The 15217-nt window shown below is 38.6% G+C and overlaps 1 protein-coding gene across 1 annotated transcript in view; it reads right to left on the bottom strand.

The window, feature by feature from the left end:
- The window catches only part of LOC134675923 (kin of IRRE-like protein 2), a 645800-nt gene that overhangs the window by 290247 nt on the left and 340336 nt on the right, over nt 1-15217 (bottom strand). The window contains exon 2 of the mRNA XM_063534268.1: nt 13842-13998. Within this exon, the coding sequence (XP_063390338.1) occupies nt 13842-13920 (79 nt within the window). The 5' untranslated portion in view covers nt 13921-13998. The remainder of the gene's footprint in view (nt 1-13841; nt 13999-15217) is intronic.

The following is a 15217-nucleotide window of genomic DNA, read 5'->3' as shown; positions in this document are numbered from 1 at the left end:
AGGCCCACTTGCACCATTTCACTAACCCGGGATTAAGTGGTTAAACCGGTAACCTAGTGTCAAATTGTACTGGTAACCATGGTAACGCCAGGTTTAACCGGTTAACGCCGGGTTAGTGGAATGGTGCAAGTGGGCCTTAGTGTAAATTTCATTCGATAGCGTGACGTGACGTACTACGCGTTTGCGTTAAGTGTCGTTTTGTATGGGATTTTGAGTTTCCGAAACGTCCCGCTTGGCGCGCTGTTCAAAATTCCATACAAACTAGGAGTTTATAACAGTAAATACAACCCCACTTTGCAACCTTTTTTCTTCTTACATCTGACCGCAATTCTCAAGTCACCAATTACATTTTTCCTCCCCCGTGTCACTTAGCTAAGGGACTCGAGTCTTTAAATTCAATTTATCCCGGGCGACCCTGCCCGCATATTTTAATATTGTGACGTCATTTGTTATTCACTTTCAAGACGTTTCAAATGAAATGCGTAGGTAATTTAGAGGGAGAGATTGCAAATTTTCAATTTCTTGTCTTTGTGAAAATATTAGTAAGTTCTTCAGTGATAAACAGGAAATTCTTATAATAAAATTTACAAGGGGAAAAATTACTGTTGGGTGAGACTTGAATTCAAGGCCTCTGGATCGATACTCCAGCGCTCTGCCATTGGGCCACCAAAACCTCAGCCCACCAGCAAATCTTTCCACCATATGGGTCTAAGGGCAGCGGTCGGCAACCTTTTAGCAGCCAAGGGCCACATAGCAGTTAACGAAGTGGACGCGGTCCGCACTTTGTTAATATTTATGACTTTATCAGACATTGTCGTTTGTCAATATTACATACAAAGTAACCAGGGAAGCTCGCGGGCCGCAAGTGAGAGGTTCGCGGCCCGCGGGTTGTCGACCGCAGGACTCTAGGGGACCCAAGCGACATCTACCGAATTTCTTGTTTCAAAGTTTCAAAACCGATAGTCTTTCAAGAAGACAATATAAATTAAGCAACAAATACGGGTTTTTAAAGCCTAGTGTTCTCACTTTGTAGAGAAACATTATCATTCTGGTACTCTTACACAAGTGTGATCCTAGCTAGCTCCAGAGCTATTCAACCGAGTCCTCATTTAAGACCTAAAACTATTCATACTCAACCATAACTACATAAGTTCAAACTACGTTTAATACCAAAAAGCATTCATATGAATAACCGCCGTTTCCCATTTTGGCTGAAATCCAGCTTAAATTCACTATGCAGTCGCTGGAACCTTTAAATATAAGAGGTTATAGTTGAATTTAGATCGTACCAGCGATACAGTAAATTTAAAGCAGCCTAATTTATTATTTGCGGTTGAAATAACTCTTATTTTCCTACAGTTAGAGTTGAATTTTGGTTGTGGTGGAGGTTTTTAGCAATGCGTCGAGTGCATAAGCCTAGTGCTACGACAAATGTGGAATTTTGGCGCGTATGCAGAATGGATGGAGCCTAATATCTACCCTAGGTATGGCAATTTAGGAGTATTGTCGGCGCGTTTTGATCACAATACTGGACTAATTGTTTTACTGACGATGTATAAAGGCAAAATAATGTATTCTAAAATAACTTCAGCAAAAAAGCGCTGTCCATATGATAAAATAAAAGTAACTTTTAACATACACACAAATACAAATAGAAATAGTGCATCATTATTTTCCATCGTGTTTTCACGGAAACGAATGATGAAATGTCTTGCTATGTCTGTCTGTCAGTCTCCGTACAAAAAGTACTGAGGTTGACAAACACGAACGTTTCCGAGAAAAAACGATGGAAAACAATTATGCACTTAAACTTGTAACTTTTCTTAACTCTTTGCGATTTCCAATAAATACTTTTACAAATTCGCCAATCTATTTCTAATCTTCTCGTTTATTTAAAAAAGCAGCTTTAATCCTTTCATCATAAAATTGACTTTTCAAAACGCAAAAAGATCAGTAAGTAACCACACAGTTAAAAAATCCCTAACAGATTTTTCCAAAAATCAATTTACAAATAAAAACCTTATGTTTGTGTTCTTAAAGTTCATATTCCAAAACGTTAAAAAGACATACGACATTACAATAGTAGCTTACCAGTAGAGAGTTAGGATTATCAAAATTGCCTACGGATTGGCCCAGTTTTGGTGGAAACAATTATTCTATCTGAACCGCGCATTTTTCAATTCCCGGGTTATTCTACAAACCATTTTTAATTGAACTGCGAGACTAACAACGAAAACGTTCATACCAAACTGGACTAACTAGACCAGGTGGCAAACCAGGTCTCATGGGAAAAGGTTGCCGGGCCTCAACTCATCATCATCATCATCATCATTCTAGCCTTCAGTCGCCCACTGCTGAGCATAGGCCTCTCTTCGTGTACGCCACTTATCCCGGTCCTGGGCTAGTCTCATCCAAAAGTGCCCCGCAATTTTCCGAATGTCATCCACCCAACGAGCTAACGGACGCCAGGCGCTTCTTTCATCCGAAAGTGGCCACCAATCCGTCAACCTTCTCCTTTTATGAAGGTACCTTATACTGTAAACCCTAGAGAAAATCTTTGTAGAGAGTTCATTTTACTGTTTAGATCAACAACTAGGTGTGGTGGGAGAAAGCAGCTGTGGGCGCTATATCAAACAGTTTTTGAGTAAAACCCATCAGTAAAAATATAATCAAGCAATAAGTCTGTCCCTAGACGTTATGAGCCTATTTTGTATCTCATTGCTCTAAATACCACTGGTTTTTCTAAAGCTAGTTAAGTAATAGGAATAGTAGCCTTGAAGAGATTTTTTGCAGCCTCCTTTTTTAATAACTTCGGTCTTAAGGGTGATTAAGGTTAATGAATTTTGGCTTAGGTTATTAAAATGTAGCTACATTTTATGTAGACTAAATTGGTAAAATAATTAAATGCAAGACTTTTATTTACGCTTTGAAAATTTATATTTAATAGCTCATTTAGACGATGGAAACCACCGAGTTGCATTCGTTGTATTTGGATAGTCGACATTAATGTAAACAATTTCGTTTTTTTTAATGCTCCTATTTCTTATAATAATTAAGTACCATTTGGAGTTGAAACTCTGGGTCCATGGGGTCCCAGCACAAGTTGTTCGCAGAAATCGCGAAGCGTCTGGTTGACGTAACTGGTGACCGAAGAGCTGGCGGCTACCTCATCAGCATTGCGATACAGCGAGGAAATGCCGCCAGCATCCTTGACACAATGCCTCAAGGGCCTATTTTAGTAGTACCACTGTATTTACCTAGTGTTTGATATAAAACGAAATGTCAAAATATTTTCAATAATCCAGAGAGGAAAATGGCGAGTCGTTTGTATGAAAAGACGACTTCACGCGGGTCCTCTTTCGTCTTAAAGATAAATGGAAACATTTACCTTTATTCCGGGCAAGACTCGAACTCAGACACACTTTGCACGCTTAAGGTAAGCCTTGTTAGCTCAGTTGGGTAAGAGTCGCATGTTCGAGTCTTGCCAGAAGCTGTGAACTTTTCCATTTTTCCTTCATTATAAAAAAATGTCTTAAACTAGGCACATGTCTTCTACAATAAGTAAATGAATCTTTGATTCTTACGGAATGTAGGCATACACTGAGAGAAAAGTACAACAAAAATACACTTAGAATTACAAAAATAAACTTAATCCGGGGACAAGAAGAGTTAACTAATAGGAACAAATTGACTTTTGCAATTTCTATTAGTTCTTGCAATTTCTATTATCTGTTTGTTGAAATTATATTTGAGATTACTGAGCTGTTTGTAGAAATAAATAAACTTTACAGAAATAGTGAAACGTCCATAATTATTACTAAAACTTCATTTTTTTCCCCCAGTACAGAACTGTTTTTTAATTCCTGGTGATGATTTTTCTCTCAGTGTGGGTACAGAGGTGTTCAAAAGTGCATGGATAGATGTCGACCGTAATGCCTTAATATTATGGTTGAAATATGTCCATGCACTTTTGAACGCCTACATAAACATACGTATAATAACAGTAACCTATATCCGGTAGTGGAATTCTCATAACATCACGTTCAACATACAAATCTCGGCCGAAACTACCCATCCTCACTAATCCAGGCTTGCGGTCTCCAAATCGGTCGTGGGTTCAAACCCGGCTCGTACAAATGGGTTTGAGAAGTTATATTATAGGTATGTGGTATGTTGTTGCTCATTGCTTAGTACCTATAGTACACGCTTTGCTTAATTTAGGTCGGGTTGGGGGACAAATGTTTGTTTCGATATATAGGTACCTACACTGGTTGCTATTTGGTGAAGGAAAACATCGTGAATTCGTGATAGCAAACAGGAAGTTCAAAGTTGAATATCCGATCTTCAAAAAAAGATCGTACTCTCATCTTAAGGGGCCCACTGATTAACAGTCCGCCGGACGGTAATATCGGCCAGTCAGTTGTTCGGAACTGTCAAAATTTTGTTCTAACTGACAGGCCTATACCGTCCGGCCGAATGTTAATCAGTGGACCCCTTTATAAATTTAATTTTTTATTTAGTTGCAGGTGTCGATGGGCGACAGAAATTGCTTACCATGGAGCTATTCATCTACTAGTTTGCCTCCTATATTATAAATTAAAACTTATCAAAAATACATTTTCCTTAGCAAGACCCGTTTCTCAAAAGCTTGTAACTTGTAATACAAGTGGAAGTCACTTTCTAACAAAAGCTGTCAAAAAGGGACGTCCACTTACAAGACAAGCTTTTGATAAACAGGACACAGGTCTTATGTTTCAGATTTTAGGGTTAGAATATGGTAATTTCACACGCCAAGTCACTGTAAAAGCTATAAGTACAACACACAGAGAAAACATCCTCCAGACTGAGCATAGTCGCGCTACCCCCTCTGCCACGCATACGGTAATTTTCCTCCATGTTCGAGTCCAAAGTGTCTTTGTGTGACGTCCGTGTCTTTGAACGGACCAATCACGGCACGGGACTTCGCTCACCTCGTCCCGCGCACCCACGCATTTTTTGCATCATCGGTTGCATGAAATAATTGCTCTAAACTCGGTCTAGAGGATTCCTAGTCTATGGTACAACATCATAAATTCATGTTTCTGTCTATCTAGTCTAGAATATAAATCCTTATGGAAATGAATCTATTTTGAGTGCAGCCGTAAATTTGGATCGAAAGGTTGCAGGTTCAGATTTCGACGTTGCATTTACATAGGTATTGGCTGAAGGCAAGCTAAATAAAGCGAGGGTTTAGATTTATTAGTATTTTGAAGGGAAATTTCGGTAAAATAGTAGTGGTTTTTGGGAAAGCTTAAAGCATGGATTAAGGAAAATACTCAGTAGATTTATGGAAAATTTCTTAGTTCTCTGCTGAGTAAGGGCTACTTACACCGGCACTAACCTGGGGTTAAGCGGTTAAACCGTTAACCCAGTGTCATATTGTACTGGTAACCATGGTAACCCCAGGTTTAACCAGTTAAAGGCCTGTGCACACCGGCTGCGTGTGCGTGACGTGCACGTGCGCGTGCGGCGTTGTAGAATACAGATCCTTATGAGAGATGGCACACCGCTTGCGTGACGTGTGCGTGTGCGGCTCCAACATTTTAGCGCACAAACACGCGCACGTCACGCACACGCAAGCCGGTGTGGCTCGGCCTTAAACCTGTGGCCTTGCAAATCAAATAAGACCTTGGTCTTGTATGTGTGTGTGTCTACGAAATACTTTGTACCATATCAATAACAAAGTTAAGATTTTAAACTTCGAATAGGTCCTCGTTATTACATCCTCGGGCGAAATGGGAAGCAATTTCCGAAGACCTCCGGAGATATCCGAAACCAATTCGACAGCGAACTTGCACTTTGAGCAAATAGCTTGGGAGCTCATATGTCTGCCATTTGGAGTATGTGGAGTTAATTTTGGACTTTATTGTTAGAGAGATAAGATTTCAACTTGTTTAAAGCACGCTAACGTGCTTGTGGTCGGTTCTCGGAAATCAAGTAAAAACTTGCAAATTAAAAAAAAGTTGCGTACAACTTTAAATAAAATGACCCACACCTGAGTATCATAATACTCTGGACAATTCTATAATGTTACCGATTTTATTAGATTGTACAGTCAACAACAGAGGTATGAATACAGGCAAAGTGCCAAAAATATGTATACACGACCTTAAAGGCTCCTCTTCACGTTGGGCCAACGCCAACACCAACGAGGGACGCATTTATGCGTCAGAGGGAGCAAGTGATATTGCTATCTCATTCTACCGCATGGCTGCGTCCCTCGTTGGCGTTGGCCCAACGTGAAGAGGAGCCTTAATGTACAGGCAATAAAGTACTGTATACATATTTTTGACACTTTGCCTGTATTCATAGCTCTGTTGTTGACTGCACTACACACTATAGTTTCCACCCATCCCTCACCCTCCCGAATCCCCCCTTTTCTGTTTTTCCCTCTGCAATATCATCCAATCGATCAATTAGTGCACATGTACCTTTTGTTACGTGGATGTTTCCCATTCTTATTTAATTATAGCACCGTGTGTGAGAAAAATGTGTAATTCTTTACTTTCTTTATGTGTAAGACGATTCACATATTGACAACGCGATCTACAAAATGAGCGTTGCGCCACAAAAGAGATAGGTACAGAAATCAATCTACATACAAAGCGCGCTCGAGCAACGCACACATAGACACTGCTCACGGACACGATATCTCGGACCAGTTGGGACCAGTGCGAGCGCGAGTGCCATCCGCTTGAGACACGCGTCTGTGAACTTTTTTGTGCAATAATGGAGAAACAAAACAAAAAGTTATTATAACTGTACAGTGGACGGTTGTTTAAATTCAACATTAACAGGTGAATTGTCGTTTTTTAAGCTACCAGTGGTTTCAGAGAGAATGCGTATGCGAATTTATTACATTGTACATGAGAATGCGAATTAATTACACTTTAAACTATAATAATCGTACATTTCGTCAATCTCGAAATCATCGCAAGATATTTTCTATGGCAAATTTGTAATATAACAATGACATTAAAATGAAAATACCTATTTGAGTTATTAATGTTATTATTAATTTATATTTCCATTCTTCCCGTTTCATCCTCAACAATAAATCAAACAACTAGATACGAGATACGATACGATGGATACGAGTGCCACTACGACAATAGTTTTTTGTGCATAAGTCATAGTTTGCAACAATCGCAACCCTAGAGCGACCGCCGAGCGTAGGTATGAAAAGTAAAGTACATACATGTGATTGACTTCTGTACTTATCTGTTTTGTGGTTGCGCCGTATCAAGGTACAGATGAATCACATATTTTTTTCCATCGCATATTCTCGGAAACGTTCGTATTTGTCATGCTATTTACTTCAGTCAAAGTCAGGTACTTCTTGTACTGAATCTGACTGAAATAGCAAGACACGTTCGTAAGTTTCCGTGAAAATACAATGGAAAATAATTATGCACTACATCTGTACCGTTAGGAATCCCAGAATACACCACTTACTTAAGATCCTATGTCCCCTAGATGGGGCAGAGGGCGTCCACAGTGACTCTCCATGTAGATCGATCTTGAGCTTCTCGCTTCATTTCGCTCCAAGACTTCCCGATCTTCTTCGGAAGAATACACCAGCTACTGAAGTATTGCAACATTGCCGCCTGATTTTCTAACGCTTCTGCAAATGCCTAAAGTCCGGGTATCCCGGCCACCATTAAAAAAAGTTGAGATTGGTCACCTTTTGTTCGGTCACTAAAATTTTTGACTAGCAAAAGTAAAATTCTAGATTACCAGTTCACCTGACGATATTAGCCTGTCTGCAGGTCACAAAAGGTGACAGTTCCGAACAACTGACAGGCTGATATCGTCAGCGAACTGGTAATCTGTGGGCCCCTTTAGGCATACCGAAACAGAGCGGGGCATGAATGGTAATCTGTAACCAGACTATATAATACTTGTCTTCTATTTTCACAAGACAAGTCCCTGATTCACTGAACTCTCACAATGAAAAATTAAAATCACTTTAAGCAAATTTCCATGGCCCATACAATCTTAAGTTACGTCATAATACAAGGAGTAATCATTAATAACAGGAAGCGGGGGAACGGAGATTGTTTCGAGATAGATGGTCTCCCATCATTTAGGAAACTTGAACAAGGCTTGAACAGTTAGAGATACGAAAAGAATAAAGACTGGTAGATGTTCCAAGAAGAAGCAGTGGTGGCCGAGTGGATGTGACGTCTGACTTTCAATTCGGAGGTCGCGGGTTCAAATCCTGGCTCGTACCAATGACTTTTTGGAACTGATGTACGAAATATCATTTGATATTTACCACTAGCTTTTCGGTGAAGGAAAACATCGTGAGGAAACCTGCATACATCTGCGAAGAAATTCAAAGGTGTATGTGAAGTCCCCAATCCGCATTGGGCTAGCGTGGGGGCTATAGCCCAAGCCCTCTCGCGCATGAGAGGAGGCCTGTGCTCAGCAGTGGGACCTATATGGGCTGAAATGATGATGTTGATGATGAGATGTTCCAATGGCTTCGTAACGATGAGTTCGGAACTTCATGTATAGAATATCATTTGATTTATCACTAGCTTTTCGCTGAAGGAAACACGATGGAAACCAGCACACATCCGCAAAAAATCAAAGGTTTAAGTATACCTATATATGGTCCCCAAACCCCATAACGCAAGCACAAGTCCCTGTCGCGCGTGATTGAACGGCTTTGCCCAACAGTGGGACGACTGTTTTTTTTCCATGATGTTCCATAGCCTACGATAAGTGGGAAGCGAGTAGAGCAGAAACTATTAGAACCTACATGGATAGTATTAGAATCATATAGCTAGCAGGCCATTGCAGGTACTACCAAGTTTGTGTTATTTATACCGTGTGTGGCCTGTAATACGAGCAAAAAAATTAACTGTCGGCTGTACTCCTCATACTGACCAAGATGTGTTCAGCAACTTTTAAAAAGCCACAATCTATTGCGAATTTTGTTACGTTTAAGGCATGACAAGCAACTTCAATCACAAATGATATGGCATGGCGATGATGGCGTCCTTTGAAGATAATATTTATTTTGCATGAAAAATAGGAAGTCTTAATAATTCATAATTTTTATAGTTCTTGAACAAAAGAGTCACCGTTTGAGGAGTACAATCCATGTTTTAATTATTTGCTCGTGTTACAGGCCACACCCGGAACGGTAAATGACACATACTTAGCAGTTTTTTAAATAGATATCTTATATAATAGAGAAGCATTGATGATGTCTGCAATTCTGGTGATTTGAACAACAGTCCTTATTATGTAATTTTCTCTGGTAAAACAAAGTTCTATAAGTATTCTAGCTTACCCGCTAGGAATTTGTGTTAAGCGAATTTTCCTTCCTCGTAAGTTAATTAGTTTTTTTGCTCGAACTTCCTTTATGCTGGCCTTTTTGGGTGTCTATTAGATGTAATCGAAAAATATTTAAATTAAAATTCTTTTGAGACTTTTGAGTTGACTTTCGACGCTTAAAGGATTATTCACGCTAGACCGGGCCGTGTCCGGGCTGAGGCGTCCGTCATGTCAATTTCTATGGGCTCGATTCGGATTTTGAATTAGATATCTATTAGATATATTTTAGACATCACCAAGATACGATAACGATATGTTTAAGATGTAACCTGTCAAATTTGACATTTGCGCGATCCTGGAGATACTTTTGAACGATTTCCACAGGATATGACTTAGAGATCTAATTCACATCTAATAGATATCTTACTCTATCTAACGTAAAAGTGACATTGGTTGCCCGAATTGCGCTGCAAAAGAGAACTAGTCGATATGATATCTAAACTATAACGTATCTAGAATGGATCTAGTACGTGTCGTCTCTTGTGAATATCTTGAAGTTCGAATATAGCAGATAACCTGGTGACAGACGGACAGATGTACAGTGGAGTCTTAGTAATAGGGTCCCGTTTACCCTTTGGGTACGGAACCCTACAAAACCAGTTCAAAACATCCTACAAAATATGAAACGGGCTGGGTCTGAATTACCGAGTTCATTGTTTCTGGCAGTTTGAGGCTGGCTGGGTTGAAAGTTTTGAAGCAAATTGTTTTAATATACAAAGATTTTAACGAGTCATGACAGGTGCGCGTTCACAAGGTTTCGCGCACTATTTTGTTTTTCAAAGTTTAAAAGTTTTTACAAATATGTTTTACACGCGTATTCGGGAAACGAGATAATCACAAGATCTAGAAACGATATAGAGATCAACTAGATTTACATTAGATATCGATGTGACTTGGATATCTAAGTCATAACATGTCGAAATCGTTCAAGAGGACCTCTAGAATCGCGGAAACGTCAAATTTGACATATCTATCTTGTCGAAATCGTTCAAGAGGGCCTCCAGAATCGAGGAAACGTCAAATTTGACAGATCTATCTTACAAATATCTTTAAATTATCCATATCGTAACTATTGTTCGTATCGTATTTATTGTTGAGGTCTAGTAGAGATCTAATACATTTTCAAAATTGAGCCGTTAGTTTCGTAATTGCGGATTGATAATAGTGGAAGCAGTTATGAAGTTGATCAATTTTTTTTTTATTAAGCTATGACCTTCATCACGTATGTTTCTTGATAATTCTAAGGATTTCAAGTCCGGGAGGCAATACGAAATGTGCATCTAGTCGGCGAGGGCGGGATACAAAGATGGCCGCCACCCGTCAAAAAATATTGTCATTGAGTTGTCAGTTGAATATATTGTTAGGAAATACTGAAATATATTGCTAAATATATTTCAGTATTTCTTGACATGATTGAGCAACGCACTTTGTATAACTCGGAGGTACTCGGACCTTTTGCCATCTAGGACGTCAGAAAATGCCTTTCTTTCCATCCCTCGACAACAATGTACTATACATACATGTCATGCAATGAAAATTGAGTTTAAACTAACTTACAAATTAAAATGGTCTCGTAATCTACTCAAACGAGCACAAAAAGTCCAATTACAAAAACTATTGCAGTGCGCAAAGCATTACTTTGCCACTAAAACCAACAAACACTTTGTCTCAAGCACCACACAATTAGGAAATACCCGCATCCCTTTTACTGTTATGTTACTTTTATTGTCATACGTATAAGGGTCATTTTCGCTGATTACTGCACGCGACGGTAACGGGTAGGGTGGCCAGATATCCCAAATTTTTCGGGAAGGATTTTTCGTTTAGCTACGGACTTCAGCCATGTCCCAATTGAGAAATATAATTTTGAACAGTGTAATGAACCACGTTCGACGTGTTGCCTCTCTGTCGCACTTGTAAATTTGTACTTGAGTGTGACAGCGAGGGAACACGTTGAACGTTCGCGGTCGGCTGCACGCGACGGTAACGGGTAGGGTGGCCAGATGTCACAAATTTTTCGGAACGGATTTTTCGTTTATCTATGGACTAAAAGCCATGCCCCAATTGAGAAATCTAATTTTGAACAGTACAATAAGTCAATATTTCTTACACTATCGCAACTGTTATGATAACTGTACCGTCATTATAAATACCTAATTCAATAAAAAAAAAACATATGTCCCTGATTTTACACTCACAAAAAATTATGAAGTTTTTTTTATACTTTTCTAATATAGTTGTCTCGAAATGAGAATAAGAATCTGGTAACCCTAGTCTTGGGAGTGTTATGGGATATAATTACGTAGAGATGTGCTGCGTTTATCGATTGTCGATATCTTACGGAGACGTATTGGCTCTTTGGGCAGAAATGCACTATTAACATAAGTGACATGGTAGATAAGATAGAACAATATAGGGATGAACGATCGAATAGGTTTGAAGACATGTAAGCCCTATATAACGATTATTACAAACGGTATGGCGGATGTCAGATATAGGGATGGCCAATTGGACACTGTGTTTATCGATATCGAGGGTTTTGAATGTGGTGCTGATGCGTTACCGTTTATAATCAGGTACTTTGGCTACCAATAAGCAATGTACATTTTGTAATACCGCTTTTGTGTACCTAAACTTAAGGTACTCTATTCTTAATTTATTTGAATTCTTACATCATTTTGATTGAAATATACTACTTCTCTGTTCAATGCAACAAACAGGAAAACAACAAGGTAATCCACATAAAATGACGTAAAATTGAATTGTTCCAGAAATACGTAGGATTCCGTACCTCAATAGAAAGAGCTTGAAGGTAGCCCCTCAAATTGTTTCTTATCCAACAATGAAATGGAAATACCGCCATCTTTGTGACGAAACATGTAAATGACATGTTTCTGAATGTCTTTGTCGCTGTAGGGTAAATCAACCCTTACGTGTCACTCAAGATCCCATTCAAAGGGTACAGTTGAGGTACAGGTGCGTTATTAAATTGCTGCTGTTTTGTTTGTGTTTCGAGATTTATACTTTAATTAATAAGTTCACGTTGTAGCGGATTATCACCTTGATGTCTAAGATGATACATTTTTTTAGAAACATGATGTATAAGGATGATAAGAGAAGATTCTTAAGAGACATTCTCCTAAATTATACTCGTAGATTTAACTAAATGATAGGCAATACTTTTTAGGAGATATGTCTGCAAACGCTTGTAGTATACAAAGCTTTGCTACAAAAAAGTTTTGCTACAAAGGTTCGTTGATAGCTCAAAGGGGCCCACTGATTAACAGTCCGCCGGACGGTATCGGCCTGCCAGTTGTTCGGAACTGTCAAAATTTTGTTCTAACTGACAGGCCGATACCGTCCAGCGGACTGTTAATCAGTGGGCCCCTTAGAGCGATTAGACTGGTTTTCCAAAAAATCGCAAATTCGAATCTTACCCCAAGCGGTCAATTTTCCATCCTTAATTAAAATAAAATGTACATCCTTTGCTGGCGTATCTACTTGATTTATTTAAAAATAGTTTGATTTGTAGTTCTTTTAAAAATATTAGCATAAAATCTTCGCTAAATGACCATAAAAAACTTTTTTATCATTTTTTCCTTACTTTACCCACTAATGTAACATTCCATTTCTAACCGCAGCTGCACTACCGGTACTGAACGCGTCGCTGTCATTGTCAATTTCCATAGTAAAATTGACAGTAATGCAGCTGCGGTTAGAAATGGAATGTTACCCTAAATATTAACTTTGTTTGCACTAAGCTCAAGAAACACCAATACATCTTTTAACCCTTCAGGGAACAAAAACTTCTAAAAGCTGTCGCCGTCCCTAATTTACGGTGTAAATCTGCCCTTATTCGTCCCTTAGTGGTTGTTTATACATATTACTTACCCTTATTTCACCCCGTTGTAAAATATATATTGCATGTGACATACTTTCAGTTTTACTGGGCGCAAAACAATTTGAACTAGTTATATTATGCTTTTGTTGGGTTTATATTTACCTTTTGGACAAGTATACTTATTTAAGCAAATGAGCTTTATTATAGAAATCGCTTGCAACGTTTTCAGAATTTGTGCAAGTATATTTTTTTTTATGTATTTCCTTTTTTTTTAGTTAACTATGATGGGTTTTTTTGTTAGATCAGGTATCAAGTCAGGATTGTGTTGTAAAGTCCTTGTATTTTCGAAAAAAGTTGACTGTCCCATAGAAATCAGAGGCATCACATCAGATGGAATGTATGAAACAGCCAAATTTTTTTTCGCGATTTCTGTGTTGGTCCCATAATAAAAGTTGTTCAGTATGACATTTAAAGTCACTATTACATAGAGTATGGCTGGTAATTAAAATGTCAACCGGTTCCAGATCAAAAACATTGTGTTAAATGAGTTTGAAAAGTTTAAGCCAAATTCTATAAAATAGTGAAACTTTTGTTTAATAAATTATTTACTCACTTGATTCCTCAATAAGATTCTCCTGCCGGCTCCAAGCGCACTGCATCAACAAAACGCCGATAGCCAAAAGCACCGACATGTTGCGCGGCACTATTATCGACACTGGTACATCACTAGCTCACTCTCATTTTACACACTCACACTACGTTGATGGAATCTGCAACAAAGGAAAACGGTGATTAATTTAATTGATCATTAAATACACTTTAGTTTTAAGTACGAAGATTCGTTGAAATGACATACACTTTAGACTTACAAATTGAACACATTTTGACATCTCACTAATGCATTTCGCTCGTATAGTCAAGGTATTAACGGCGCGATTCGAACTTTAAGATATCGCGCCGTTAGACATTCACTAGATATGAAATAGTAAAGATATGTGACGTTCCACGGCAAAAGGTACCTTATGGCGTCTGGCGCTTACGCTTATTATTCAATATTCAGTCGGAGCAATATAGTACCTTTTGTCGTGGAACGTCACATATCTTTACTATTTCTTATCTAGTGCATCTCTAATTCATTTCCCGAATCGCGCCGTAAATATCAACTAGGATAAAGTGTCGATAATATATTTACACAAGTTACACAACCTTACACATTTTTTTTATTTTTATGACATTTTCACATATTGCCCATTACATTATGCCTGAGTTTTTTCTTGTTTTTGTCAAAAATACTTGTGAATTCCTTAAGTATCTATTTGAATCTTGTACTTATTTGAGTAAGAGATATTTTAGGCCTTTGATTAGTTTGATTACAAATTACAAATATCTAAGATCCTGACTAATAATTAAAGTAGGTAAACATGATATTAAGCTACCATTTTTAGGGTTCATTTAAAGGGTAAAACGGGACCCTATTACTAAGACTTCGCTGTCCGTCCGTCCGTCCGTCCGTCCGTCCGTCCGTCCGTCTGTCTGTCACCAGGCTGTATCTCACGAACCGTGATAGCTAGACAGTTGAAATTTTCACAGATGATGTATTTCTGTTGGCGCTATAACAACAAATACTAAAAACAGAATAAATAAAGATTTAAGGGGGGTCCCATACAGCAAACGTGATTTTTGACCAAAGTTAAGCAACGTCGGGCGTGGTCAGTACTTGGATGGGTGATCGTTTTCTTTTTGCATTTTTTCCGTTTTTTTTTTGCTTTATGGTACGGAACCCTTCGTGCGCGAGTCCGACTCGCACTTGCCCGGTTTTCTTTGGTTCAATATATAGGTAGACCCCATTTTTTTTTACAACAAGCACATACAAATACAACGTTCTGAACAACACGGTTTAAATTTAAACCACAAGAGATCGCCTGCGAAGCGCGATTGGACACAAATTGGGCCATTATCACCTATTGACTGCTACGTATTTACAAATAT

This window comes from Cydia fagiglandana, chromosome 23 (genome assembly GCF_963556715.1).
Source record: "Cydia fagiglandana chromosome 23, ilCydFagi1.1, whole genome shotgun sequence".
NCBI lineage: Eukaryota > Metazoa > Arthropoda > Insecta > Lepidoptera > Tortricidae > Cydia > Cydia fagiglandana.
Note: the sequence above shows the minus strand (reverse complement) of the source record. Positions and strands in the feature narration are given on the sequence as shown.